The sequence below is a fragment of the Seriola aureovittata genome, chromosome 21 (genome assembly GCF_021018895.1).
Source record: "Seriola aureovittata isolate HTS-2021-v1 ecotype China chromosome 21, ASM2101889v1, whole genome shotgun sequence".
Taxonomy (NCBI): Eukaryota; Metazoa; Chordata; class Actinopteri; order Carangiformes; family Carangidae; genus Seriola; species Seriola aureovittata.
Genome location: NC_079384.1, coordinates 11,751,654 through 11,777,919, shown reverse-complemented (window position 1 = coordinate 11,777,919; position 26,266 = coordinate 11,751,654). Strand labels below are relative to the sequence as shown.

The 26,266-nt window shown below is 38.0% G+C and overlaps 1 protein-coding gene across 15 annotated transcripts in view; it reads left to right on the top strand.

Annotated features, from left to right (window-relative positions):
• Positions 1–26,266, top strand: part of LOC130162951 (calcium-activated potassium channel subunit alpha-1) — a 109,835-nt gene that overhangs the window by 70,873 nt on the left and 12,696 nt on the right. For 5 of the 15 annotated variants that reach the window (XR_008826323.1, XM_056366866.1, XM_056366863.1 and 2 more), the window contains exons 10-23: positions 3,331–3,441; positions 3,587–3,692; positions 3,816–3,898; positions 7,124–7,193; positions 7,456–7,611; positions 7,870–7,979; positions 8,912–8,980; positions 9,481–9,567; positions 11,053–11,129; positions 13,156–13,329; positions 16,034–16,066; positions 19,421–19,514; positions 25,099–25,222; positions 25,602–25,826. Coding sequence is in view for 14 of the 15 variants with exons in the window: in XM_056366866.1 (XP_056222841.1) it covers positions 3,331–3,441; positions 3,587–3,692; positions 3,816–3,898; positions 7,124–7,193; positions 7,456–7,611; positions 7,870–7,979; positions 8,912–8,980; positions 9,481–9,567; positions 11,053–11,129; positions 13,156–13,329; positions 16,034–16,066; positions 19,421–19,514; positions 25,099–25,222; positions 25,602–25,826 (1,519 nt within the window). In the remaining variant the exon portion in view is untranslated. Of the gene's footprint in view, positions 1–17; positions 110–3,330; positions 3,442–3,586; positions 3,693–3,815; positions 3,899–7,123; positions 7,194–7,455; positions 7,612–7,869; positions 7,980–8,911; positions 8,981–9,480; positions 9,568–11,052; positions 11,130–13,155; positions 13,330–16,033; positions 16,067–19,420; positions 19,515–25,098; positions 25,223–25,601; positions 25,827–26,266 lie in introns of all 15 variants that reach the window. The other 10 variants (XM_056366870.1, XM_056366873.1, XM_056366875.1 and 7 more) reach the window with 5 other exon arrangements.

Sequence of the window (26,266 nt, the reverse complement as noted above, 5' to 3'; positions counted from 1 at the left end):
CTTTTTCATGCATGTAGGCCATGTTTGCTCGCTACGTGCCAGAAATTGCTGCTCTCATCCTTAATCGGAAGAAATATGGAGGGAGTTATAACTCGACCAGAGGCAGAAAGTAAGTCAAACAAATGAAAAATCAGCAAACTTTTAATGGTGTGGTTTTGTGTGACTCAAGTGGCCCTCTCATTAAGAGGTGACATACTCTGACCTTTTGCGTAAATAGACGTCATGAAACTGTCACTTGAGATGTAATGATCTCAATTAGCACTAAAGTCACACTGTGACTGAAGAACTTGGCCATGATTAATGTGTAGAGTTAATTGTACTGTATTGCTGCTGCTTTTATGTGTGCAAGCTGTCATCACTACTTGTCATGAATCAATGTTTGCGTTTACACTGCAAAAATACCTCCATAAATATGTCAGCAAGTTGTTATCGTCTATTATTGAGTCCTGAATGTCTTATTTATGAAAATAAGTTAAAAAAAAAAAAAAATCTTGAAGAAGAATGACATAGATTCTCCAAAATTCATACTGGAGACATTTTTAAAATTGTCAGATTTTTTCACTTTTTTTAAGTAAATAGGACTTTGAGAGCTTAAAAATAGACAAAAATGACTTGACATTTTTGCAGTGTAGTCACATAGATGTATTGCTGTCATGTCTAAAGATGGCACATGTAGGATTATCTCACTGTGATATAAATTGTGATTATCAAAAACTACTGTTGGGGAAAAAAAAGAAAAATGTGTTTCTTTGATCTGTGTTTAAATGGATTAAACCATCACCACTTAGTAAAGAAAAGGAGGTGGTTAAACTTTTAAACAGAACTATGTTTAAGGTCCTGTCCCCTTATATGGTTTAAAGCAGATGTACAGTTATTCATGTCCATGACAACAATAATACCCCACATTATGCTCTTTATGCTTTATTTTGATCAGTATTGTAACTCCCAAGAACTGTTTTGCGAGGACAAAAATTAGAAAGTGCCACCTCTTCTGTACACAGGGTTAAAGTTGGGGGTCACTGTAGGTCAAAACTAAAGGATACTAAATGCTTTACAAAACTTTATTCCAGGACAAAAAGGGCAAAAGCTCCACCCAGTTTACAGATGTATCACAGTTTTTATGAACTTCATTTTACCATATCTATATATTAACCACTGAGAGAAAATCCTACATGTTTTGTGGTGTCTTACTTGTAATTAGGCTGCTTATTGTCAATGTACATCTGTGTCTATTTTGTGTTTGTAAATCAAGTATTAGCACTCATTCACACAGTCTTATTTTGTTCACCAGTCACACCTCACACCCATCCAACACATCAATTTGTGTATTTTAAAAATTGCATAAATAAAATAAAATAAAGCACATATGTAATCAAAGAAAAACCTTATACAGTACAGTCTGTAGTTGCTATGTCACTGATTTAAAAAGATACACAATGATGATTCAACTACTTCTGGATCAATACACACACCGGGGGACAGAGTTGAATCAGTTTATGCGCATATGTTTTCTTGAAGAGTAATAATTAATAATAATTAAGTCATACCAGAGTGGTTCATTCATTATGAAATAATACACATAAAATATTTAAAGACAGACAAAATAATAAACTTAATAAGTTTAAATTTCCAAACTCATACATCCAGTCATTGCTTGCTTCATGTTGATTCTTTTGAATTTTCAGTTTTTCTGTGCCAGAAAAACTTTTCTTTTTTTTTGCTTTGCTATGCTTGTCTTTTCCACGCTTTGCTTATGAACATTCCTGGCCTTTATCTTCAGTCTGACCTACACCCTCAGGACTAAATAAAATTTTGAGTTTAAAGGAATAGTTTGACACTTTAGGACATGTGCTTGTTCACTTTTTCGCCAAAACGTTAGGTGAGAAGATCAATTTGTCTTTGTGTTGAATATAAAGCTACCAGGGCATAGTTAGCATAGCTTAGCATGTAACCTATCATAAAAGTACAACTTGAAATTTTTTGCTTTTTGTGTATACATTACACAAAAAGCTCCATACTTAATGGACAGACATGAGAGGGACGTTGATCTTCTCGGCAAGAAAGCAAATAAATGTGTTTCCCAAAATGTGAAACTATTCCTTTAACATATCCACGTGTCAGTGACATGTGAACTCGTGTCCCAAGCTCTGCAGCTGTTTCTAAAGATAGTGAGATTCTGGATGCCTCTAAACAAAATATGGCTTATTGTAGCATGCTTTTGTTACTTGTGGTCCTTCACTCAGTTGTGAAGAAGTCAGACTTGGTTTGTGAAAGGTTCTTAAACCAAATCTTGGCTTCTTTTGTTGGTCAGTTTGGTAGAAACACTCACAATTAGAGCCATTTAAGTTATTTGTGTGTATCTTATTTTGTAAGATTTTTTTAGTTGGTATTTTTTTTATTCTTAATGAAATGAACACTTATCAAAAAAATCGTATTTATTTAAATGAGACGCAGGAGCTGAAGCAAATGGTCTATTAGCTACATCTGACCAACAGCTTTAAGAAATTTAGAAAATCTGTGGATGCAGTTCTTCTCCCTGTATAAGCTGCCTGCATTTAAATATTAAAGTATATGTATTATTAATGTCTACTTTAGCTATTTTCACAATAGGAGAGAATTATTAGTTTCATTATTTTTCTATTTCCTTCTGTCTTCTTCTTGCTGTCCTAACTCGTCATTACTATCATAACTGTCATAGATGTAACCATTCTCTTAACTGTGTTCCTTTGCAAATTAGCAGAACAAGTGGTGCAAAATAACAATGATCCTGATTTATTTATTGTAGATTAAAGCCATGAAGAAACACTGCAGTGCGGAGAGATTTCCAGCTGCGGTTCTTCTTTCGTAGCACTTCTGAGTAAACACCTAAAATCATTTTCTAAATAGTTTAAAAATAAAGATATAATAAAGACAGATAGGAATAAATCTAAACTGGGCTCCTTATATAAAGGATCTGTGATATGTGGGAATGGAGACACACTGTGCTGATTTCATAATCTCCATCTAAGTAAACTCTGATCCTTTATAATCTGATACTAAAATCCACAGTGCTCTCTGACCTACTCATTCAGTCCTCACTCGTCACAGCAGGAACATCAAACATCCCTCCTGCAACATAGTTTCAATTATGTTTTCCCTGCACAGATTTCAAATTAATCACCTGAATACAGCAGTACTGACAACCTTTCATTCCCATTACATCCCCCTCATCATTTTGACCCTAGGACAAAGATAAAGATGAAACAACCTTTTTGTGTTTGTGTGTTTTGTTGTTGACTTTTATCCCAACTGCATTTTAGTTTCATGATTGCTCTGCACCTCGTTTTCCAGGCACATCGTGGTCTGTGGTCATATAACACTTGAGAGTGTGTCCAACTTTCTAAAAGACTTCCTACACAAGGACAGGGATGATGTCAATGTAGAAATTGTTTTTCTCCATAAGTAAGTACAAGTTTTTTTTTTTTTTTTCACTTGTGACCCAGAAAAAACAGCAAATGTCATTGCTCAAGATAAAAACAATCATCTCCTCAGCAGATTAAAGATAGTCTTTCTACTCAGATTTAAGACTTTCTCTTATTTCTCTCAGTATTTCCCCTAATCTTGAGCTGGAAGCCTTGTTCAAGCGCCACTTCACCCAGGTGGAGTTTTACCAAGGGTCCGTCCTAAACCCACACGACCTGGCCAGAGTCAAGGTAACTAACAGACAATGCTTCTTCCTCTGTGACTCTGTGCTGTTTTGATACCTTACTGCAGTTTACTGCCTGATATTGATTTGGATAACTTAGTGTGTTGGCTTTATGCAATTTTGTTTTCAGATTGAATCAGCTGATGCTTGTTTGATCTTAGCCAACAAATACTGTGCTGACCCTGATGCTGAGGATGCATCCAACATCATGAGGTAAACCAAAGCAGCTTCTCAAAGATTTCTGTTTCTCTCTCTCCCTCCTTGTTTTTTTTTTTTGTTTGTTTCTAATCCTGTGGCCAATTATGTTCAATCTTGTTGTAGCTTTTGCAAATTGCAAATTGGCACTGTTTTATAAATAAGACACAGGAGATTAATGGAGATTTTTACTGAGTTTAAATGCTCAGTTCTAAAAGTTCCGAAATTCATCATAAGATATCATGGGTGCTTTACAATGAAGTTATGTTTTTATTTTATTTCAACATTGGTTAAAAATAAGAAGTTTAAAGTGTGCAACAGAAATAATTAGACCTATTTAGAACTCATACACTCACTGAATACTTAATTAGGAAAACCTGTACAGCTGCTTATTCATGCAGTTATCGCATCAGCCAATCATGTGGCAGCAGTGCAGCATCATGCAGACAGGAGCTTCAGTTAATGTTGACATCAAACAGCAAAGGAGATATGTGATCTCAGTGACTGTGACCATGGCGTGATTGTTGGAGTGAGATGGGCTGGTTTGAGGATTTTTGAAATGGCTGATTTCCTGAGATTTTCACACACAGTAGTCTCTAGAGTTTTTACTCTGAATTAGGGATAGAGGTCAAATTCGGCATTTTCCAATAATCGGTGTCGTTATTTTTGAACCGATAATCGTTAAAATAAATTAATTTAAAAGTGCTATTTTGGCTCTGATGGAGCCAGTCTGTAGTCAGCACTCTGTGGTCTGAAGCGATGTCCCGCCCACAGCACGATTTGATTGGTTACACGTCACGAGTAACAGCCAATCACGCTGAAGGCTGTTGTGTACACCGACGGTCACAGACTAGAGCAGCTGCGGTTAATGATCTGCTCCAGTTAACGAGCGGAGCTGTGTACCGAAGGTAAGATAGCAGACATCGCTGAAGTTGTAATAATTAACACAATCCTCTACAGTTACAACAACACCACACTCCGATGAACAAGTACATCTGTTGGTACAGGACACACCGAGCAAGAGAAAGAAAGACGCTAGCGCTAAGTGCTAAGCTAAAGTAACTAGCTGAACAGCGTGTAAATAACTGCTGAATTAGTGAAAGTCGCTAAAAGGAGCAGAAAGCTGTGAGTGCTGGAGCAGAACTACTGTAAGTTTAAATGTACAGAAGGTAGTTAGTCACTGTGATGAAAAAAGGAAGCATTACCTGTGATAAAATAAAGCAGCAACACTACTAGTATGAGAAACTACACCACGCTGACTGCAGCACTGTGGACGGCCACAAACTACTGTTACTGAAACAAAAGTACTAAGTCAGTTAAGAAGTACTCTGAGTAAACATGTTACATTTGAAAAGGGAAAAAATCTCATTTGGTGATAATAATATATGATAAAACTATTCAATTAAAGAGCATCTTTAGGCTGCCAGGTGTATCAGTTCACAGGTGAGGACAGCACTGAAATCGACCAATTAATTCCAGTCAGGCTCTTTGCTGCCTTTGCACACAACTGATAATTACTAATATACACTCAGTTGTCAGTTTATTAGGAACATCTACCTAAAATTGATGTAGTCTGTCCTGCAGTAAATCCTCCTTCATGAAGGATATAATGTTCAGTTTGTAATAAAATTGTTTAAAACAGTTGTTGATTCAACTGTATGATCATTGTGAAGGATGTGGTGTGTAGCTGTATTACATTATACAGAGATGTTTCTGTTATTTAACCTACATTCACTGATATAAATAGGGTGAACAACATAATAGAAACACCTGGATGCCATGGTGAGTGTCCTAATACAGCACTTGATTACTGATAATCAGTATCAGCCCTGAAAAAAAAACATCAGTTGATCCCTACTCTGAGTGGTGCAAGAAACAAAAAAACCTCCAGTGAGCCGCAGCTCTGCAAAAACACCTTGTTGAAGAGAGAGCTCAGTGGAGAAAGGCCAGACTGGTTGGAGCTGACAGAAAGGCTAACTCAGAGTTTGGTGTGAACAGCATGAATACATGGATCCAACCTACCTTGTGTCAACAGTCCAGGCTGGTAGTTGTGGTGTAATGGTGTAGGGAATGTTTTTTTGGCCCCTTAATAGCAATCAATCATGGTTTGAACCTCAGAGCCTGTCTGAGTATTGTTGCTGACCAGGTACATCCCTTTATGGCCATGAAGTTTATGTTGCCATCCTCTAAAGGCTACTTCCAGCATGATAATGCACCAAGTCACAAAGCAAAAGTGGTCTTGATCTTGTTTCATGAACTTGACAATGAGTTCAGTGTACTTCAGTGGCCTCCTCGGTCACCAGATCTGAATGTAGTAGAACACCTTTGGGATCTGGAAGAACAGGCGATTTGCAGCATGAAGGTGCAGCTGACAAATCTGCAGAAATTATGTAATGCAACATGAACTAGAATCTCAAAGGAATGTTTCTAACATCTTGTGGAATCCATCCCACAGAGTACTTAGGCTGTTTTGAGAGCAAGGGAAGGCTTTACCTAGTATTATTGTGGTGTTTCTAATAAAGTGCTGGGTGAGTGAGTATACTCTATACATTTAATAACCTGTTTTTACATAAATCGTTGTAATCATTCAAAGAAATATATACAATAGATGGATTTTTGTTGTGCCTCAAACTCCACTGGCTTATCTTGTGTTAGTGATAAGGAATCTTTAAATAATGCAAATTATTCAGGATGTAAACTGTACAGAAATACTGGTCGGTTAAACTCTGCATCAGTGTGTCCTCTTGGACTTCTGACAGGTATTTGTAAACCCAGTTACAACAGGCAGAGATACACAGTATAAAGTGTTACCAAATGCTCATACCTTAGAAAGTGAATGCCGGTGTTTGATATCACTTCCTGGCCTGGACTCAAATCAGGAGTGTAAGCTAGCGTGTCGGAGCTGGCTCTCACTGCAAGCAGACAGACTCTCAGCATGAACAAACTCCAGGGTCTCACTTTCCCTTTTGGAAAATGATCAAGAGCTGAGAGGGAGAACATGAATCTGTTACAACAAACAATATTCCAACATTAAAAGACACAAGGAACTGTTTTATACAAGCTTAAATCTGCCAGCTGCCAAACTGTAAAATGTTTAGTTTGAGAATGCTTTTTGGAGGTGTAAGGAGTTTTTGTGTTTATGAATAATGTAAACATGTCCAGGAGAAGTAGATAAGGGCACTGCAAATGGAAAAGGTTTTGTAAGTGCTCTGAGTTTGTTTTGTCCCTTTTGTCCTGTATCAGGGTTATATCCATCAAGAACTACCATCCAAAGATCAGAATAATCACTCAAATGTTGCAGTACCACAATAAGGTTGGTATATTCTGTCATTTTTACTTGAATCACAACCTAAAAAGATGATTGATTACATGTTTGTTATTGCTGTATTTTAGCATTTTGATATTTACGTTTGAGTTAGTTTAAATGGATATAATTTGAGTTTGTTTGAAAGATTATTTATTTATAATTTCAGTATTTTACAACCATGTTAAAAAGAGGGATTTAAGAAGTGTTTACAGTGTGTAGTTCTGTAAAGCAACCACATAATCTAACATTTTGTTTCCTCCCCCCTTAGGCCCATCTTTTGAACATCCCAAGCTGGAACTGGAAGGAGGGAGATGATGCCATTTGCCTTGCAGAGCTGAAGCTTGGCTTCATCGCCCAGAGCTGCCTGGCTCAGGGCCTCTCCACCATGCTAGCCAACCTTTTCTCCATGAGGTCCTTCATCAAGGTAGCCACAGCTAAGATTCATCCATCTGTGCTCACTGGATTATTTTCAAAAGTAGAGTTAATCAAAACAAATAGTCTGAATAGATAATAATGATTATCCCAGGTGAGGCCCATATATAGCATCTGGTGAGTGGGTTAGGATGAACTTGTAAAAAAAAAAAAAAAAAAAAAAAAAAAAAACTTAAATTTGTTTCCAGTTTCCAGTATTTTTGTAATGGTAGAAGTTTGTCTGTCTTTTGTCTTCCATTGTTTGTCACAGATTGAGGAGGACACATGGCAGAAGTATTACCTAGAGGGAGTAGCTAATGAGATGTACACCGAGTACCTGTCGAGTGCCTTTGTCGGCTTGTCTTTCCCTGTAATTTGCGAGTAAGTACACTGAAACATCAGCTTTTTAAAATTAAGTGTTGTACTTTGTGGATTTTTCTTTACTTTACTTAACTGCTACATTGTTTTTTTGTTTCCATTGGTCTTTTCAGTAACTTGAGAAAGAAAAATAAAGGTCTGCACACTGTAGGTCTCTTGTGTAATTTGGATATCTAATAAAAATGACATAAGGGAGCTACAGTGTGCGGCCATTTGTTTTTCCTTCTCACCTTGTTTCATTAGTCCAGCACCTGTTCATGTTTTATGGGATGTGCACATCTGCTAGATTTCTGGATTTTTTTAATAACGTACAATTTTTAAATTAAGAGTCAGAACTAAGAGTGTGAAGATATGAAAACAGCAGTGTTGAAGTCTTAGAGTATAAAGATGAGATAACATTTTAACTTTAAAGGTACAGGTGTGTATGTAAGTTGCGAACCACCATACTTTTTTGATTTTGCATTGTTTTATTTATCACAAGATCATATGATATATTTAATTATGTTGGAATAACTAACTCATTTTCTTGGAACAGCAGGGTAAATGTCTTTGTTGTCTTGATAGATAGTCCTCTTAGAACCAACATCCAAAATCACGTGATAATAATTGTACTAATTTGTAATTGTGATGTAAAGATAATGGGATTTTTTTTTAAAAAAAAGAAAGCAACTTTTACCATTCTGTGACTTCCATACTGTATTAGCCTTTTCTCAAAAAATCCTTGAAATACCATATTCAAATATCATAATTACTATAATACATTTTTTTCAACTAGTGGATTTCTTAGTTAAAGTCTCAAAGAAGGTAATCACACAGGAAAAACAGGTGCTTAGCCTCAAAAATATGAATTAGACTTCAAAGTAAGTATCTAAGATGATTTTCTGAAATTATTTAGCATGCATGATGTCTAATTATATTGTTACTCTCTTTTGCAGACTCTGCTATGTGAAGCTAAAGCTACTACTTATAGCCATAGAGTACAAGTCTGATCAAAGGGAAAGCAGGTAAGTGGATGTGCTCACACTGGATTGTTGGGAGTCATTAAAATTCATAGATGCAAAAACTTTAATATGCAGGTGTGTTTGCTGTCAGTATTTGCTTTCAATAATGAAGCTACTTTGAATCAGGTTCTCTGTTTGACTGCAAACACAAGCCGCTTTACAAATTGTGCAAAATTAGTGTCTAAATTGGTTTGTTCACAGACATCACAGGGCTTTCTGATCCTGACAAATTAATGGAGGAGGTGGCAGTGGGGTTCTTTAAACACAGCTGGAGCTTTGTTTTAGTAGTTTCTTTAATGCACTGATGCTCATTTTATACCATTTGAAGTGTCACTGCTATCAACTTTCATCAACTTAATTTAATAAACAGGTTCGCCTGCCAAATGAGTTGCAAAAGCTAATCCTGCCCGCGCGTGCCACTGCCAGTGATTAGTGCAAAGCCTTGCAAAATTCTGTGATATAACTTTTCTGCTCTGACATCTTTGGTCTATAAATTCTCGCAGCACCCTGATAAACCCTGGGAACCACGTGAAAATGGAGGAAGGGACCTTGGGCTTCTTTATAGCCAGCGATGCCAAAGAAGTGAAGAGGTAACGAATGTGTCCTGAGATTAAACAGTGTCTAAAAGTAAAGTCTCTACTCTGATGAAAACTCTGTGTGACTGTGTTTTGCTGCTCTGTTGCAAGAGCCATCATGTCATACAGTATCCATCAGTCACCACATTCTTTCTAGTGAGTTATAATTTGTAGGAAAAAAAGATTACATATATATATTTCATCCATCCATTAGCTATACCACTTACCCTTATAGGGTCGTGGGGAGCCAATCCCAGCTGACTTTGGGCGAAGGCGGGGCACACCCTTAGGCCACATGTTGCCAGTGCATTCACTAGGCTATAGCTTAACCTATTACTAGCTGGTTGTTGTTAGCTGTTGATATTATCGACAGAGGTGTAGGCTTTGTGGCTTGCAAAAGTGAAGCAGCCGTAGCTGAGGAGGAATGCTTGGTTATTTCGGTGGGTTATGCTGTTGTGTTATGTTGTTAGATGATGATCTTAGCTGTTAGCTTGTATCTGCTGTTTTCTTGGGCAAGGGTAAGATTCAAACACAATTGAAATGTACGTTAGGATAGGATTAGAGAGTGGTGGCCTCCGACAAGTGGTGAAGGCTCAGTAAATTTAAGAAAACAGCCTGATACCCACTGCAGGGCCTAATGATACGTCAAAACATTGTTTAACTTTGGTACAGCTCACAACATTTCACCTCATGTATTTGGCAAATGCCTAAAATTCATGCCTGACTTGTTTCTAAATACCAGGGATTAAATTTGTTTAATCAACCTGATTCTTTCTGTTGAAATGCATCCCTGGTCCTCCGTTGTTTTCCTTTAAGCATCAAATACTTGTATTAAAAATGTTTCTCTCCTAGAATGACTAGACGTGACCTGAAAAAATTTGTTGCAGACAGTGGTGGAGGAATGATTTCAGATCCTTTTTTTAAGCAACAGTAGCAATACTGCACTATAAAAATACTTAATTGCAAGTTACAAGTAACATTCCTGCACTGAAAATGTCAGTTAAGTAAAAGTACATTAGCATTATTATCAGCCAAATGTAACTATCAAAACAAACAAAAAAATACATATTATATTATATATCCCTATGCATTAATGTGTAAGTAGATTTTACTGTTGTATAATTCAAGTACAGCTATAATGAACTATTTCATCTACCATTGGGTAGTTTTATTTCTGATATATCATATTTTAAAAACTCATAAGTAAATTATTATTATCTACAAAGTACCTAATGCTCTCAAATAAATGTATCGGAGTACAAAATACATTATATAAGTATAATGTAGCATGACATGAAAATACTCCAGTAAAGAAGAACTACCTCAAATTTGTTGAAGTGCAGCACTTGGGTAAATGTACCCAGTTACATTCTAATACTTGTTGCAGATGTAGGGAAGATAAAATGTCTGTAAACACTTTTTTTCATTTCAGCATCTTGGACATCAACTCCTCAACCATGTAGAGTGTTCTTACATGGGATTCTTGTTTTTCTTCCATAGGGCGTTGTTTTACTGTAAAGCCTGCCACGATGACATAACTGATCCCAAAAGGATAAAGAAATGTGGATGCAAGAAATGTAAGTGACTACATATAAACACATAGTCTAAGTTTGTTTGACTTAATTAACATTCCTTCACAGACTAAAGTGAAACAGTATTGAGAGAGCGTTTGTGTAGCGGTGTGATGGTGTATTTACATGACCTACATAGCCATGTGTCCAAACCACTTAGTTCCTGCATTAATTATTCACCTCATGAAACCGTGTAACTTGCGCATGAAGAAAGGTCATCGGATTTCTTTTTGTAGCCAAAACAAACAGGCGCAGTCCAAGTTTCCCTCATAAAACCATATGTCTTGGCCTCTGTATGACATGAATATCTGCACTCATTAAATGGTCAGTTCACCCAAATTACAAAACACAGCTTTACTGTAGTATCTATGTGCAAATTGTTTTGATTTAATGTTATGTTCTGAAATATCCCTCTTTGAGATTTTTTTGGGATTTGGATGAACTGATTCTTAATTTTTAGTCCACCACTTCTAATGTACAATATCAGGGGATAGAGAAAACTATTTAGCATCTATTTCAAATTCTGTATTCGGTGGAGTTCTGTTATACATACACAGAAAAGTGAAAAATCACGCAAGTTAACTCCTCTAAGACCACCTGTGAATTTAGTCTAGATGTGCATTTTGTCTGTTTGCTGATGTAGTTGTTTGCTATGTTTTCTTTTGTATAATAGTTGTCTGTGATGTTACAGTTTATTGACAACTTTGTGATGTTAACAGGCAATCAGAGAGACTGTTAACACCACAGGTACCTGGATGGATCGTGTGTTTCTAGACATCATGTGCCACTTTGGTGTTCTTTCACTTGGCTTTCCTACAGTTTGTTTTAACTATTATAGCTAACACTTAATCTCAACATCTGATGTATTCTTTTCCTGCTGCTTGGGAACTTGGCACACTTTTCTTAAAAACATTCACTTTATAGTGATATATTGTGAGTAATGTGTATTCATTCCCCCTTTGAAAACACAGCCTGCTACCCTTGATCGAAGCAGTTGTTTGATTGTACTGTAAATGTTGCATGTACAATGGTTGATGCTGCCTGGATTCCTCTCCGTTGTCATATGTCATAATGTCAAACATTTGACAAAAATGAGCACCAATAATGATTTTGGAAAAACAGTTGAACAAACATCACCTACAGTACCTATTTATTCTTTTATTTGTAATATACAAAAAATGAGCTATTGTAGCATCCTCAAAGTTGCATTCAACTGCCTGCTTGATTCAGTAATACTCCAGATCACCACCAGGTGTCCCCACAGTCCTTTGACAAACAACATCCCTGCAAAAAGAGCAGAGCTGGAAAGCCATCAGGATGACAAACGAGGAATATTTTTCATTATAGCTGTTTTGATAAAAGGAATAAATCATGTTACACAAAGCTCAAAATGATGTAATTCACAGACTTGACTGCACAGTTTCTCCCAGCACATCTTACATCAAGGATGTTTTGGAACAAACAGTAAAGTCGTGCAGGATGTGTTACTTGAGGATGTCATATCAATTTATGGTCTTTTACCGTTTCGCACAAGTGTTTGGAATTTTTGTTTTTGTCCTTTCCGGACGTACTCACAGATTTATCTAGAAGCCCAGAAATCTGTTTTATGAGACACTGTCACATTCACTTTGACTTTTTGTTGGAGAAGTTTATGCCATCTTGTCTCGCATTTTTCATTCTCAGCTAGAATAAGGAACCAGTGCAAATAAGAATCATGTGTCAAATATAACACATGATCTGTCTCCCCATCCCACCCTCACTCATGTCACATTTATACCCCCAAACCACATGACCGTAGGGCCTCGTGGTACTTCCCACACTTGTCCCAGAAATGACCCAAACTGAATAAACCACAAAGTGTGGAAAAAATTCCTAATCTGACATTTGCATGCTGTCGAGATAAAGTTAATCTTGTGTATCCCAGCAGCAGCCTTCCTCTGTGCGCTGTCTTGCGTTTGTCCACTCTTCCTCCAGAACGACCCTCAACATTAACCTGCTCTTCCTCTCCTCTCGTCTGAACCCATGACTGTAGCCAAGAGGCCCGCCTACAAGAAAATGAGACTGGCATGTTGTTTTGATTGCGGCCGCTCAGAGCGGGACTGCTCTTGCATGCCAGTTAATGTGCGTTGTAACATGGACTCCCCTCAACGCGACATCCCACTCTCTGCTGTCTCTGTTAATGATTGCTCAGCCACTTTACGTGCCTGTAAGTTGTCGCCATGACATGTGCTCTTCAGTGTTTGTTACATGCACTGTGTCAACTGTGTAGTGTGTCTTTAGCTTGCGTGCTGTCTAGCTCTAGCAGCTGTGTCGTCACTATCATGGATATAGATGTTGCTTTAGTGTTTTAGTTTTATGATTTTCAGTCAGCTGGTGCTCTTCCCCCTCTGTTGCTACTTCTGGAGGAGACTTGTAGCTCTTGTAAAGCATGCTGGTTTACTGTTTTTGCTGGTGTTTAATCAGAGAATGTGAATTCTAATTGACCTGTAGTCTGAATTAGGTCAACAATCACTAATACAAATACAAATTTCATTTGAAAACTAATTCTTTACTGAAAAAATGGTGTGCTTCCCCCCCCAGTGACCTCTACAACATATTTGCAAGCAATTAAAACTGAAGCCATAAAAAAAAAAAAAAAAAAAAATACAGCTGTGTATCCCCGCCACAAATCTCTTGATGCACACTTAAACTTGGAAATCCTGGTGGAGGATTTGCATGCATTTCTTCAAATTATTTGTTTTGAGAGGAGTGCACAAATGCTGCTGTCAAATGCTATAATGATGTCACTGGATAGGGTAACTTCATCTTTTCAAGAATAACCCAAACAAGATCCATGTAATCAAAATGTTTCACTACTGTACCCTCCAGAAATGGGTGGACAGGACAGGATTTGAGGTATTTTATGTGTAAATGCCACAGACAATTAATTTAAGAAAAAAAGATGATATTAAGAACACCTGAGGGGATTTTCTGAGGATAGCAGTGCATATTGAGGTTAATGTACTGGTTTTATTCAATTAAGACCAAAAGCTTGAACAAGCACTGGAGGTAAAATCCCTTCATTGCCAGTGGAGAAGCTCTGAGTTGCAGGTTCTTGCTTTTAGAGTTTTTAGTCTTATGATATTGATTGACTTGCACACTAAGATCAACAGAAAACAGTAGAACAGTCCTGGATCGTATTGGAATTGACTGAATTGTGCTGAACTGAGTTGAGCTGCATATGAATTCTTAATTCAAGTGTGATTCCCCTTTAAAGCCAGAGGGCATGTTAAGTTTCACTGATATATTGCAGAAGGCATGAAGAATGTGTCTGAGTTTGCGGAGCGTTAATACAATTTGCTGGAAACATTGTAGTCTGTCATAGACTTTTAGTGAATGTCTCTTGATCAAAGACCATGCTGTGTATAGTTGAACATCTCTGGGCGTTTCCACCCCTCAACATGTCTTCCAGGGCTGTGTGCTCTGAGCATCGCCTGGCTAGCTAAGCTCGAGCCGAGCTCTGGAGTTGCTGTCGACACAGTGTGGGAGACGCGCAGAGCGAGGCCTTATACGGCCTGACATGGAAATTATGTTTGCATTTTCATTTTTGGAGTGCTACCGGTTGTCATGAAACTCAGCCTGACAGTTCCTAACCACCAGGCAGCCGTGTGCCCCCGCCCCTCTCCTCCTCTCTCGTTGTGGGACAGATGCTAGCCTGTTAGTCCTGTGACTCTGTTCGCGCCCTCCGATTGCAGGCGACAGATGCCAGGACCAGCAAGGTCCCTGTTTGAACATTGCTGTCACTGTCCTGCCTTAAGCTCAATGCATGACCTTTATTGTAAGCAAGGGGTTGAAATAAGGTACTAATGAGCATGTGTGGGACTCACAGCTCCAAAAAGTGACTCACACAAAGTTCCAATTTGTCCGTGCAGGTTGTGTCAGGCAGTGCAGAGGAATGGGAAACAGATTTTGGGAAGAGAAAAATAAACATAATGCATAAACAAGAACACATACAGTATTGTCACATATTGTATGTCTTGTGAAATACATACCTCCTGACTAAATGTTAATGCAGGCCTAGTGAGCAAGAGACCTTTAGACATCCCGGTTAAAACCAGACTAAATTTGGTTTAAATTCTTAGTCGTCAAGGTTGAACAGCATTTTAACGACTATATTTCAGTGTGTTTTGAAGTAAGGACCTGCTTCATGTGTAAATATAGTCATTTATATAGTCAATCAACAGAATCTGAAATTATTTTGATAATCAATTTGCTTTTACATAATTTTTAAAGCAAAAGTATCAACTATTCCCTTGTTCTAGCTTCTCAGTTGGGATGATTTCCTGTAATAATTTATCTTATATAATAGTAAATCATTTTTGAGTTTTAAGTAGATGATCGGACAAACAAGCTATTTAAAGACATCAACTCATTTTATAGACATAACAATGAATTAATGAAGAAAGTAATCAGCAGATTTATCATTGATGAAAATAATTATTTGCAGACCTAAACCTTGATGTAAAAACTCAACTCAACTTAAATTTGAACCACATTTAGCTCAGTTTTAACCTAGAAATTGAGACATTTTCTGTCTTGCAAAACACCAAATCAGTGCTTCCTTTAACGCCTCAATGGGACTCTTTGTCAGCAGATGATCACCTACAAACACAGACAATGATCCACTGTTTAAGCTTACTGACCACATTACTGAAAATCATATTCCTAACTGACCCATGTTTTATTTCTCATTGCTTTGTCCATGTTGTCTTCAGGGCACACTCCTATTTTTTTTTTAATTTATTTATTTTTTTTAAAGTGCCTTACAGAGAAATCCCTCAGCCTTCAGTTCTTTGTTGTCATTTATAATTTGCTTTCATTACAACCTTTTCTTCCCTGTAACCTTTCATCTGTCTCTGCATTATTCTCAGCTAAAAATAGCTATAATGGATATATCAAATCAAGTAAGTTTTGCATTCCCTTCTATCTTTTGTCATTTGTTTCTAACCCCACCACTTGTGCAGTTTCAGCTATCACCACTTGAACTGTCTCTAACCCGCTGTATTCCACTGTTTGCTGCTCATCGCTCTGTCCAGTCTATCTTCATCCATCATTATATTTTATGTGCAAAGCATTAGGAAATTATTTCTGCGTGTTTTGTGTTGGGGTATCAGTTACAGCTGGGCAGTAGATGGTGCTGCAGCTTCACTGTGAGAGTGGAAGAATTTAATCAAGATAAAACACTAAAACATATAAGTAATATAAGTAAATATACGTATGAAAATATATGCAAAAATTGTAACAGATTTATTTTTAGAGAACGCACAGGAGGCATCAAATAATTTAAGAGTTAAGAGCTGGTCTAATATTTCCTCAGTTCTCGTCCAGCCATTAGAGGAGTGTGCACCTTGTGGGCCATCGACTTTAACAGGATTTGTTATAGGCAGCAAATGTGCCACAATGGTGTTGTCCTGGAGAAGTGCTGTGCATGTTTGACATGGGCCAGATGAATAGTGGAGGTCTGGAGCAGGAAGGATAATCTACTAGACAGCTGACTGTTGAAATAATCATCTCTATTCTCCAGTTTTAGCTCCCAGCCATTTTTTGGAGTAAGGGGACCATGTTCTTCTGCCTCCTTTTGTCTATTTGATCATGTTATCTTTACAAGTTTTACCTCGATTATAACACCAGTGGAGCTGTAAGCTTTCATATTTCACATAGTCAAGTGGATACTGAATTCATTCCTCCCTCATCAGGCATAAACTGCAAACAGCAGCTAGTGGTTGTTAATTCACATTGTCACCTACTTGTTCTTGTGGCATAACAATCGCTGGAACACCTGAAAGCATATTTATTAATTAATGTTTATTATAAATATCAAAGTAAATGTCAAATCCAACATTTCATTGGTGGCTATACCAAGTGGTTAAGTGGTGTTTAATAAAAAAGAGGTTTTTTAATTATTCAGCTATTAGCATTCTTGTGCCAGAAAGAATTACCCCCCAAAACCAGTGATTGTGCTTTAATTATGATAAGAGTCACAAGATGTTTTATTAACATACGCACTGCAGGTCCTATTGAAGTCAGTTTAAATCAAATCCTATTTTGTGGTGAACGTGAAGAATTAATGGGCTACTTCACCCAAATGACAATGCAAGCTTTTTCTTACTTCCCCCTCGTGGTATCTAGACATTGTTTCAGTTTTATGCACCCATGTTTTGAAATGTGTGTCTCTATGATTTCTGCCTCCACCCAATACATTTGATGCTTTTAGCTCCAAAAAAATAAGATTTAAAAAGAATTAACAGCAACATGTCTCTTCCAAAACAATTTCCAAGCTACTCTTGATAATCTATAAAAGTTACTCTGTAATGTTTTAAAAGTGACTGTTTCTTCTGAAGAACTGAGTTTTTCAAATCAAATGTATCATTGTCATGAGCACCACAAATTAGATTTAATTAACCTCCATTATGATGAAATGAAATGTCAGATGACTATTTTAAAACCTCAGCACATAAAACCAAAGCTATCAATATGGCTAGATACCACTAGGGGTTTGTGATTTGGGTGTAATGATCCTGTAAAATAGGTAATAATCCATTAATTTGAATTGTACAGCTGCTAATTTTGACTCCTCTTCATTTAGCAGTAAACGATGGCCCCCTAATCCAGTCATCAACTTATCAATACAAGTCAGCTAAACTGAACCACAAGTCAGCTGAGGTCTGTAGGGGGCCCTGTAGCGGAGTGGCTCCTGTGTCGGTCCCATTGGTAAACAACCGCAAGGGAAGTCTGTTGCCCCTCGCAGAGCCCTGCGCTCTGAGACTGAGTTTCATAGGCTCCAGGGACCCGCGCCAGGTGGGCCGGCGACCAAGGGTGGCAGAAGAGGCCAGCCGGCTCCAGCGGGCACGTAGCCTACCAGTGAAATACAGATACCACCCCAGTCACTCCAATAACGCCACATTCAGTCACAGGCACTGTAAGGGCTACCGCGCCACCACCCCCCTCCCCCTCCCCCTCCCCTCGACATGTTTGGCAGGCCTGTACTCAACAACAGCACAACCAAAGCATGTGCTTGCCAGGCTGGAGTGGTTGCATGTGTAGCATTCCTTACTAATGACCCAGTGTGTGCAGCTGTCAGCTGTGAAACATTAAATATTGAACAGGCCAAGCAAGATGTGAAGGGCCAGTGTGTTGCAGCTTCCCTCTCCACTGGAAGCCCCCCTGTACTTCAACATTTTCCATTATGGTGTCATTCTAAGACATGCTAGCAGCGCCTGAAACCCTGTGTTCATTTACAGAGGAGCATGATCTTTGAGACTATTCTTTGTTATAAAACAAAAAAACCCTGTCGACAGCTTGATGATCATTTAAAGATACTCAAGTGAATTTGTCATGACCTGTAACAAGCTATTCCCAGTATAAATGGTGGCTGTTAAAATGCGATTACCCGAAAACACTTTTCTCGCTGCTTGTGTTTATTTTACCAGTGACGGCCACAGAGCAGAGTTGTTTTCCTCGACTCTTATATGAGCTTGTGAAAATATTTGCCTGATTACTTAACTCGAGGGTAAAACTTGTAATTCATTCCCTATGAAGAGCTCAGCGCAGTTTTGTGTAGTGATGAAGACAATGTCCAAGGGGCATCTCAGCTGTACATAAATCACTCTGGCACAAGGACCAACCTAATTATATGAGCCAAGGGCGTCACGCCCAAGATGAAGAAAGACCAGCAATCTAGACTGGATTCAGTATTGGCACAAAAGGAGCCTTATTTATGTTGTTGGATGCTTGATATTTATAGGTTATTACCTTAATTAAATGAGATTGTGAGTGATTAGTGTGGCCAACAGAGAAGCTTTCCAAGTCTAGGTCTAAGGAAATTTGTTCTAACTAGGGATATAAAAAATTAAAGTATCCTTATTCCCTTTGAGGTATTTGTGGCACTATATTATCTGAATCATAAAATTGCTAACATGTGAATTACAGCAATTCTCTGGATTAGCAGATTAGACTAGTAATGGGCATGATGGTTGATGATGGCACAATTGCATGTTTGCATCTTCATACACAACCATGCAAATGATGTGCTAATGTATCCTGCCGTCATCATGCGAACATTGGACTGTTTTGCGTTGCACACGAGTAGAAATGTCCTGTCCACTCCATCTTGTTCACCCAACCTCACTTTCCACTCTGTCTCCCTCTCTGACCGTATTCCTCAAATTGTGCTTTGTTGTTCTTTTGGTGTTACTGATGTGTGGATTTTGCGTGTCCTCTGATGATTCCCTCCCTCATACCGTGACCCTTTGTTGCAGTTGAAGAAGACCAACAGTTGGCACTATCGCCCAAAAAAAAGCAACGCAATGGAGGCATGAGGAACTCTCCAAACTCCTCACCCAAGATTATGAGGTAGGATATCTCTGGTGACATGTCTGTTGCATCTGTGTGTTTAATTTGTATGCCATAACACGTCCCTCTGAGAAGATATTCTGGTCAAAATCTTTTGATAGCTAAATTCAACCCGATTTTTTGGCCACTTGGAGGCAGCACAGCGTACCACCAACACAACACAGATATAATATCCCCTTATCAAACAGTGAAGATGAATGTGTTAACAAACAGTTGCTTACATTCATCACACTGAGTAATATTAGCATACAATATCTATAGCTGCTAAATGTGTTCACCAGCTAGTCGCTAACTTTGTCTGCAATTTGGAGCTTATAGTCATTTTGTAGCTGCAAGAAGCTTCCTACTGTTGTTGGAAATCAGGTTGATGAAACGAGAAAGGAAGTTAAAGTTGTGGGCCATAAAACCAAAACAATGTGTTCAAAGAGGCTAAAAATGCTACATGGAGTTGAGGGTAACTGCACAGTCTGACACTGGTGATAATTCTCTGTGGACCTTTTTCGAAAATGATTATGTTTACAATGAAACAAATAATAGCTGATATATCTTTTTCAGATTTTTTAAAACTGTCAAATATTGATATCAGACTCAGTGGTCCTGTTTCAGTCAAACTCTACAGTATATATTATGGAAAACATGTTAAGGAACCTTTTCTGTGCTCCTGTATTCATGGAAAACATGTCAGAGGGCTCTATGCCACGAGGTTTCATGTGACACCCACAGACTACAGCTCTTAAACAGGCCTGGCACTAATGACAGCACCAGGCAGTCAGAGAGGCTCTAAAGGATAGATAGCCCAAGGCTATTCATCTATTGTCGGATCCCTCTGAGTTCTTTTCAGCACGTAAGGCCACAGATGATATGTATCATCACAATGAAAGGCGAATTCAAATGCTACCTTGCTTTTATCTTGTCCTGTAAAATTAAAACTGCGCTTATTGATTTTGACTGGCGATAACACTGTTATTCAACAAGAGGCCATTAGAAGGATGATAATAGTAATAGTCATTGTCATTAAGTGCCATGTTATAAAGAAGGCAGGCAACAAGGAAGTCTTGCAGCCTGACTTATACAGAGTGGAACTGTAAAGGACAAATTGAATTAAAACTGACAGATGACATTATGTTCCCATTGCTAATTTGGTTGCTATTTATTTGGCACTAAATCTACAAATGTCTATATTGTTTAATACTGATATACAATACAGATCGACAATGTACTGTAGCTATAAAAACGACTTAGCATTATATCTAAAAGGAGTGTTTATTCGCATAATTTAGCATTTTCCATTGATCTATGGCCTCTGTTTTTTCAGGTGGGCGTTTGCCCTTGTTTGATTTGGTTCAAAGTGGTGTCAAAGTTGAATCACTCCAGGTGATTTCCAGACTCTTGGGAATAAAAACCAGGCTTTCCCAATGCTATAGCCATCAGCTAAATAGCATCCCACCAAACAAATCCATCTACTTGCCATGCTAATGCATGGAACGATACAGGTGGATGTGTTATTTCACCCAGTGTCTCTGCAGCCTACATGGTGCAGAGGGATTCGCTGCGGTAGCCTAAGGGATACTTCATTGCAACAAGCGGGGAAAAAAAACATCTGGGTGTATACTATATCAAATGTGTTTTTACAGGACCTGCGGCCTCAAGGCCTTTGTAAATAAGTAATGATCAACAGATTGGCTGTGGGTTTTGAAGATCAAGTCTTTGTCAGTTTGCATGAGGGGAAGGATTTTCAAAGACTTTGCCTGCCCTCACTGCTTGCATTACAGTAAGCCAGTGCAGTGATGCTGAAATAGAAAATCTGCATAATATGCATGTCTAGCGTCTACTTTATGTCTCTCTCAGCTGTCATTACGTGCCTCTAGAAGACACCTGGCCTTATGTTTTGCGGTCGTGACGTGTGAAGTCTAGTCAAACGTGTCATCTTACGAATGAAGTAGTGGAATTATGGTGCTGATCATTTTGAATGTTTAGAAGTGTGCCTACTAAAGTGACACTCACAGACACCTCTGTGTAATGAAACAAACCGCACAAAAGAAAGAAGCGATCAGCTGTGGAGGCAGAACTGTCTCCTGTTTCCAGATGTATCAGCAAACTAACACGTCCCGTCTGGAACTTAGCAATGACGAGCTCACTGAAATTAACACCATTTCCACAGGCTCCTTGATGGGTCATAAGACACATCTAATTGTGGGATGTCACAACGCGTTTGGTCACATCGGACGGCGTCGTGACATACACGTCATGTCTGCTACAGCACCACTGAGGCAATTGGCAGTGCAGGATAGTGACAGGCCGTCATGGCTGACAGTGAGCGATAGCTATCCTGGCAGAGCTCTGCCTCACCAGTCATCTCCACAAGGACAAACTGAAGTGACAGCGGCACCACTGAGTGAGTGGTGAAACATTCGACTTCTGATGAAATATTTAGTCGAGGTGTAAAACCACTAAATGCTTTCAGTCTTATTAGAACTTGCATTTCAGACTCAAGCAGAGGCTATGCAATAATATAACAAGAGTTATGGAGGATGATTGTCTCGGACAAATCATGGCTGAATTAATAAATTACTTTATTGACAAGAAATTAATCAACAACCTGATTTATCAGGTGTTAATTTCGTTCGAGGCAAATGGCCGCCCAACCTGAGTCCGGTTCTGCTCAAGGTTTCTGCCTCTTAAAAGGAAGTTTTTCCTTGCCACTGTTGCCTAGTGCTGGCTCTTGGTGGGAATTGTTGGGTCTCTGTAAATAATATTATAAAGAGAAGGTCTAGATCTGCTGTATTTGGAAAGTGCCTTGAGATAACTTATGTTGTGAATTGGCGCTATACAAATAAAAATAGACTTGACTTGACCTGATCAAACATTTGTTGGTTTCAGGCTTTTCAAATGTGAGGATTGGTTGTTTTTATATAATTCTAAGTGGAATATGTTCGGGAGTGCTGGTCAGATAAAATGAGAAATTTGATTACAGAGGTCTGGGAAAATGTAATGGTCATTTTTTTCTACTTTCTGACATTTTATAGCTGATTAATCATAGTATAACTGATTAATTATACAAATAATTGATCATGAAAATTTGTTGGAACAACGACATGGATTTAGGGTTTCAGTGTGTTTATTTACTCCTTCTCCTGCATTGTACACTTGCGTTCTATATTTTAAGATAATATTTACATTCTTCAACCACAGAATTTAATTTGCACACACATGTCCTTTCAAATTAAAATTGCTTTGACAGGTTGGAGTCTGAGAGGTAGAAAGTGGAAGGAAAGACATCTCTTTCTCCAACTACTTCCATTCTTGAAAGGACATCCAGGTCTTGCCTAGGGGTATATAAGCCCAAAGGCAGGCTTTTTTGGCTTCAGTCTCTTGGAGCCGGAGGGATGGTAGTTTCAGCTGACACTTTCATGCATACTTAACGTGTTACTTAAGGTAGCATTCTTTTAAAGTACTCACATGGATTAAAGAGATGCTCTTCTTATGGGGAGAGGACTTGAAGTATTTAAAAGGTTTTAGACAGAGACAGAGGGATTCTGTCCATGTTTTCAGAAGATAACATCTTCAGCTGTGATCTGAATCTGACAAAGTTGATTTAGTGCAAGGGGAATTGTGTTGGGCAGCAGACGGCTCTGTAGTTACCACTGTGGCTGGTTTGACTGCATAGGCTGGTTGAGGCGATTTGGTCTTAATGTTCCCCTTTTGTCTGTGTGCGTTTTCCTCCAAAATTAAAAGACATGCAGTGTAGGTAAATTGGAAACCTTCAAATCAGGAAGTAATATAATAATATATTATCATGCATCGACTACCAGTGGAATCCTGATGATATGATCATTTTTAGTTTTTGTTTCGTTTTGCAAAACTCTGTAAAGTTATTTGAAGTTAAAATTGGAAACAAAATAAGAATATTAAGTTTTATTAATAGATTAAAGTAATTCAATATAGATAAGGTATGAACATGATTCCTAATTATGCATACATTTACCATTTTGTGATATCAACATTGGAAACATATTCTCATTAATATTGTGATATTTATTTTAGCTATATTGTCCAACCCTAATTGCCTATAGGTGTAAATGTGTGTGTCTTTGTGCAGTATGTGTGTTAGCCCTGTGATAGACTTTGGACCTGTTCAGCCTCTCTCATAATGCATGGTGGGATAGTCTACAGCCTCTGAACAATGATAGACAGATTAGAAAATGGATAGATGGGAAATGCGTTAAATTGGTTAGAATAGAACAGTAGATAGACTGTCGTTCTACTTTAAAACGGCACAGAACAACAAAGCTTTGTAAATTTAAATACTTCACATGTCATGGCTCAAGAAAATGGCCTCACATACCGCATGTGAGAAAAAAAGTGAAATCTCCAAAGATGAATGGTCTGTAGACAATAACCCTAGCATCTGATGTTGGGTCTGAACTTTAGATGCATTATTTCGGAGGACGATTGTTATCATTTATTAGAAGGATTTTATATATATATATAATTTTTGTTCTACATTTTTCATATATGCATATGTTTAATTAAAAAAATATTTCGTTTTATGTTTGCAAATTCATTTTATATTCCATTGTATTTTTTCCTTTTTTTTTCTATTTTTGTTGGGGGTTCGAAAGGGAGGAAAGGTGAACATGGGAGAGTTTGAAAGTCAGATGATGTTTTTGGTGAAAATTGGAAATTATTTTAATATATCATTAATATACCTCGTATCGCTCTGACCAGAGCAAGCATGATACAACCGCAGGTACTCATGTCTGGAGACCACTTTAATGGTCAATGTTGGGTAGGATGAAGCTCACCACTGCGCTCAGTGAGATTAGTTTATGTAGTTCCGATGCTATGTTTAAAAATTAATACACTTCACTTTGGAAAGCAAATATGATTGGGCAAATTGCTGAAATATTTAAAGTCTGGTCTGTTAAAGCTTTTACCGTGCAGCACACTACGTCGGAAGCTGTATGCAGTAAGGGGGCGTAATTGCATCTTCGTGCTCATGCCAGTCAGCGCAGTGTGTTGCTGCCATCTCCTTCCGCCTGGCTGCCGCTGCTGATGTCACTCTGCTGGATGACATGGCAGTGTTGTTGGCATTTCTGCAGATGGTCTCTGACAGGAATGAGCACAGGAAGGAAAAAGGGAAAAAGCTACTTTTTTTTCTAATACGAGTGATTTGTTTGGAGATCCCTAAATATTTTGATGGTCTATTAATGAATGTTTTTCACAATTAAAAATGTTAATTAGTTTTTTTTATTTGTTATTATTTATTCATTAGTATTTCAATTTATTTATTTCAATTATTGCATTTCATTTTCCAACCTCTAATTGCCTGATTTTACTTACTAATTGTTATAGCTTGGAATATGGTTTTAGCCTGACAAATCAGCTCATAATTTTGTTTTGAAAGGTGCTGTACATAAAAAAAGCTTCTCCTAATATTATAATTCGAGGATGATATTCTCAGGTTTATCACTTCATAATTTAGCTTTATTAGTCAAATGCATAGAACTAGGTCATTTAATCTACAGTCACAGTGTCTTATGCTATTCTTTCATGCCCTCCCTCTTGTCTTTTGTTTGATCAGACATGACCCACTCCTCATCCCTGGGAACGAGCAGATTGAGAGCATGGATGAGAATGTAAAGAAATACGACTCCACAGGGATGTTTCACTGGTGCCCGTCCAAAGACATCGAGAAGGTCATCTTGGTGGGTTCTGCTCCTTTACGCGGCACACGTCATTTTTCCCTGACACTCTTCTCCCCGGTGACAGATGTGTCATGTCACAAAGCACCATCAGAGGTTGACAGGGCACTTAAACACTCTAATGAGGTGTTTGACTTGTCATTTGGTATATGGGGGCCCTGTACATAGAACATTTCTTGTACTAATACATATGCCATTTTTCAAATTACTTTCATAGTCTAGTGCAGTCATAAACTGCATGATATATTTTACTGGGTGAGCAGGCAAGTACAAGAGGAGAAAGCATTAACCTTTGTTTAAAAAAGCCAGTTCATGCAACATTTCAGTCATAAACATCTTTTTGTCTTTTTTTTTTATCCCTCGTTCTCTCTTTCCCTGTCAGACCCGGAGCGAGGCAGCCATGACTGTTCTGAGCGGACATGTGGTCGTGTGCATCTTTGGAGATGTGAAATCGGCATTGATTGGTCTCCGAAATTTTGTCATGCCCCTGAGAGCGAGCAACTTTCACTACCATGAGCTGAAGCACATCGTGTTTGTCGGCTCCCTTGAGTATCTGAAGCGAGAGTGGGAGACTCTTCACAACTTTCCAAAAGTTTCCATTCTGCCAGTGAGTACAGCAAAATCTCTAATTTCTCTATACGACTGTAACAGGTATGACAAAACGAGCAACCCTGCCTCTTCATTCTATACATATACAACTCATTTGCGTTAACAAGTGTTTTGTGGGAAACATAATGCTATTATTAATCAATGCAGTGAGGAAATATTTTAAGTAGTATGTATCTGCAATCTATTCACTGCCAGTGCTAAGTATTAATACTGAATGTATCTTGAAAATGTCATGTATTTCATGTATGTTCTGTAGAATTTTCACTCCTGGCGACTAAAACACGATTAACATTGTCATAGCTAAGTTTTAGCATTTGGTTAAGATCAGGGAAAGAAAGTGGTTTTAGTCAATAAGCCTTTAAAGTGCATCATCCCACCTGTATGATGCTTTGGCCTTACATGATTCAGATGTTCTTTAATGATTTTTCAATATTTAAT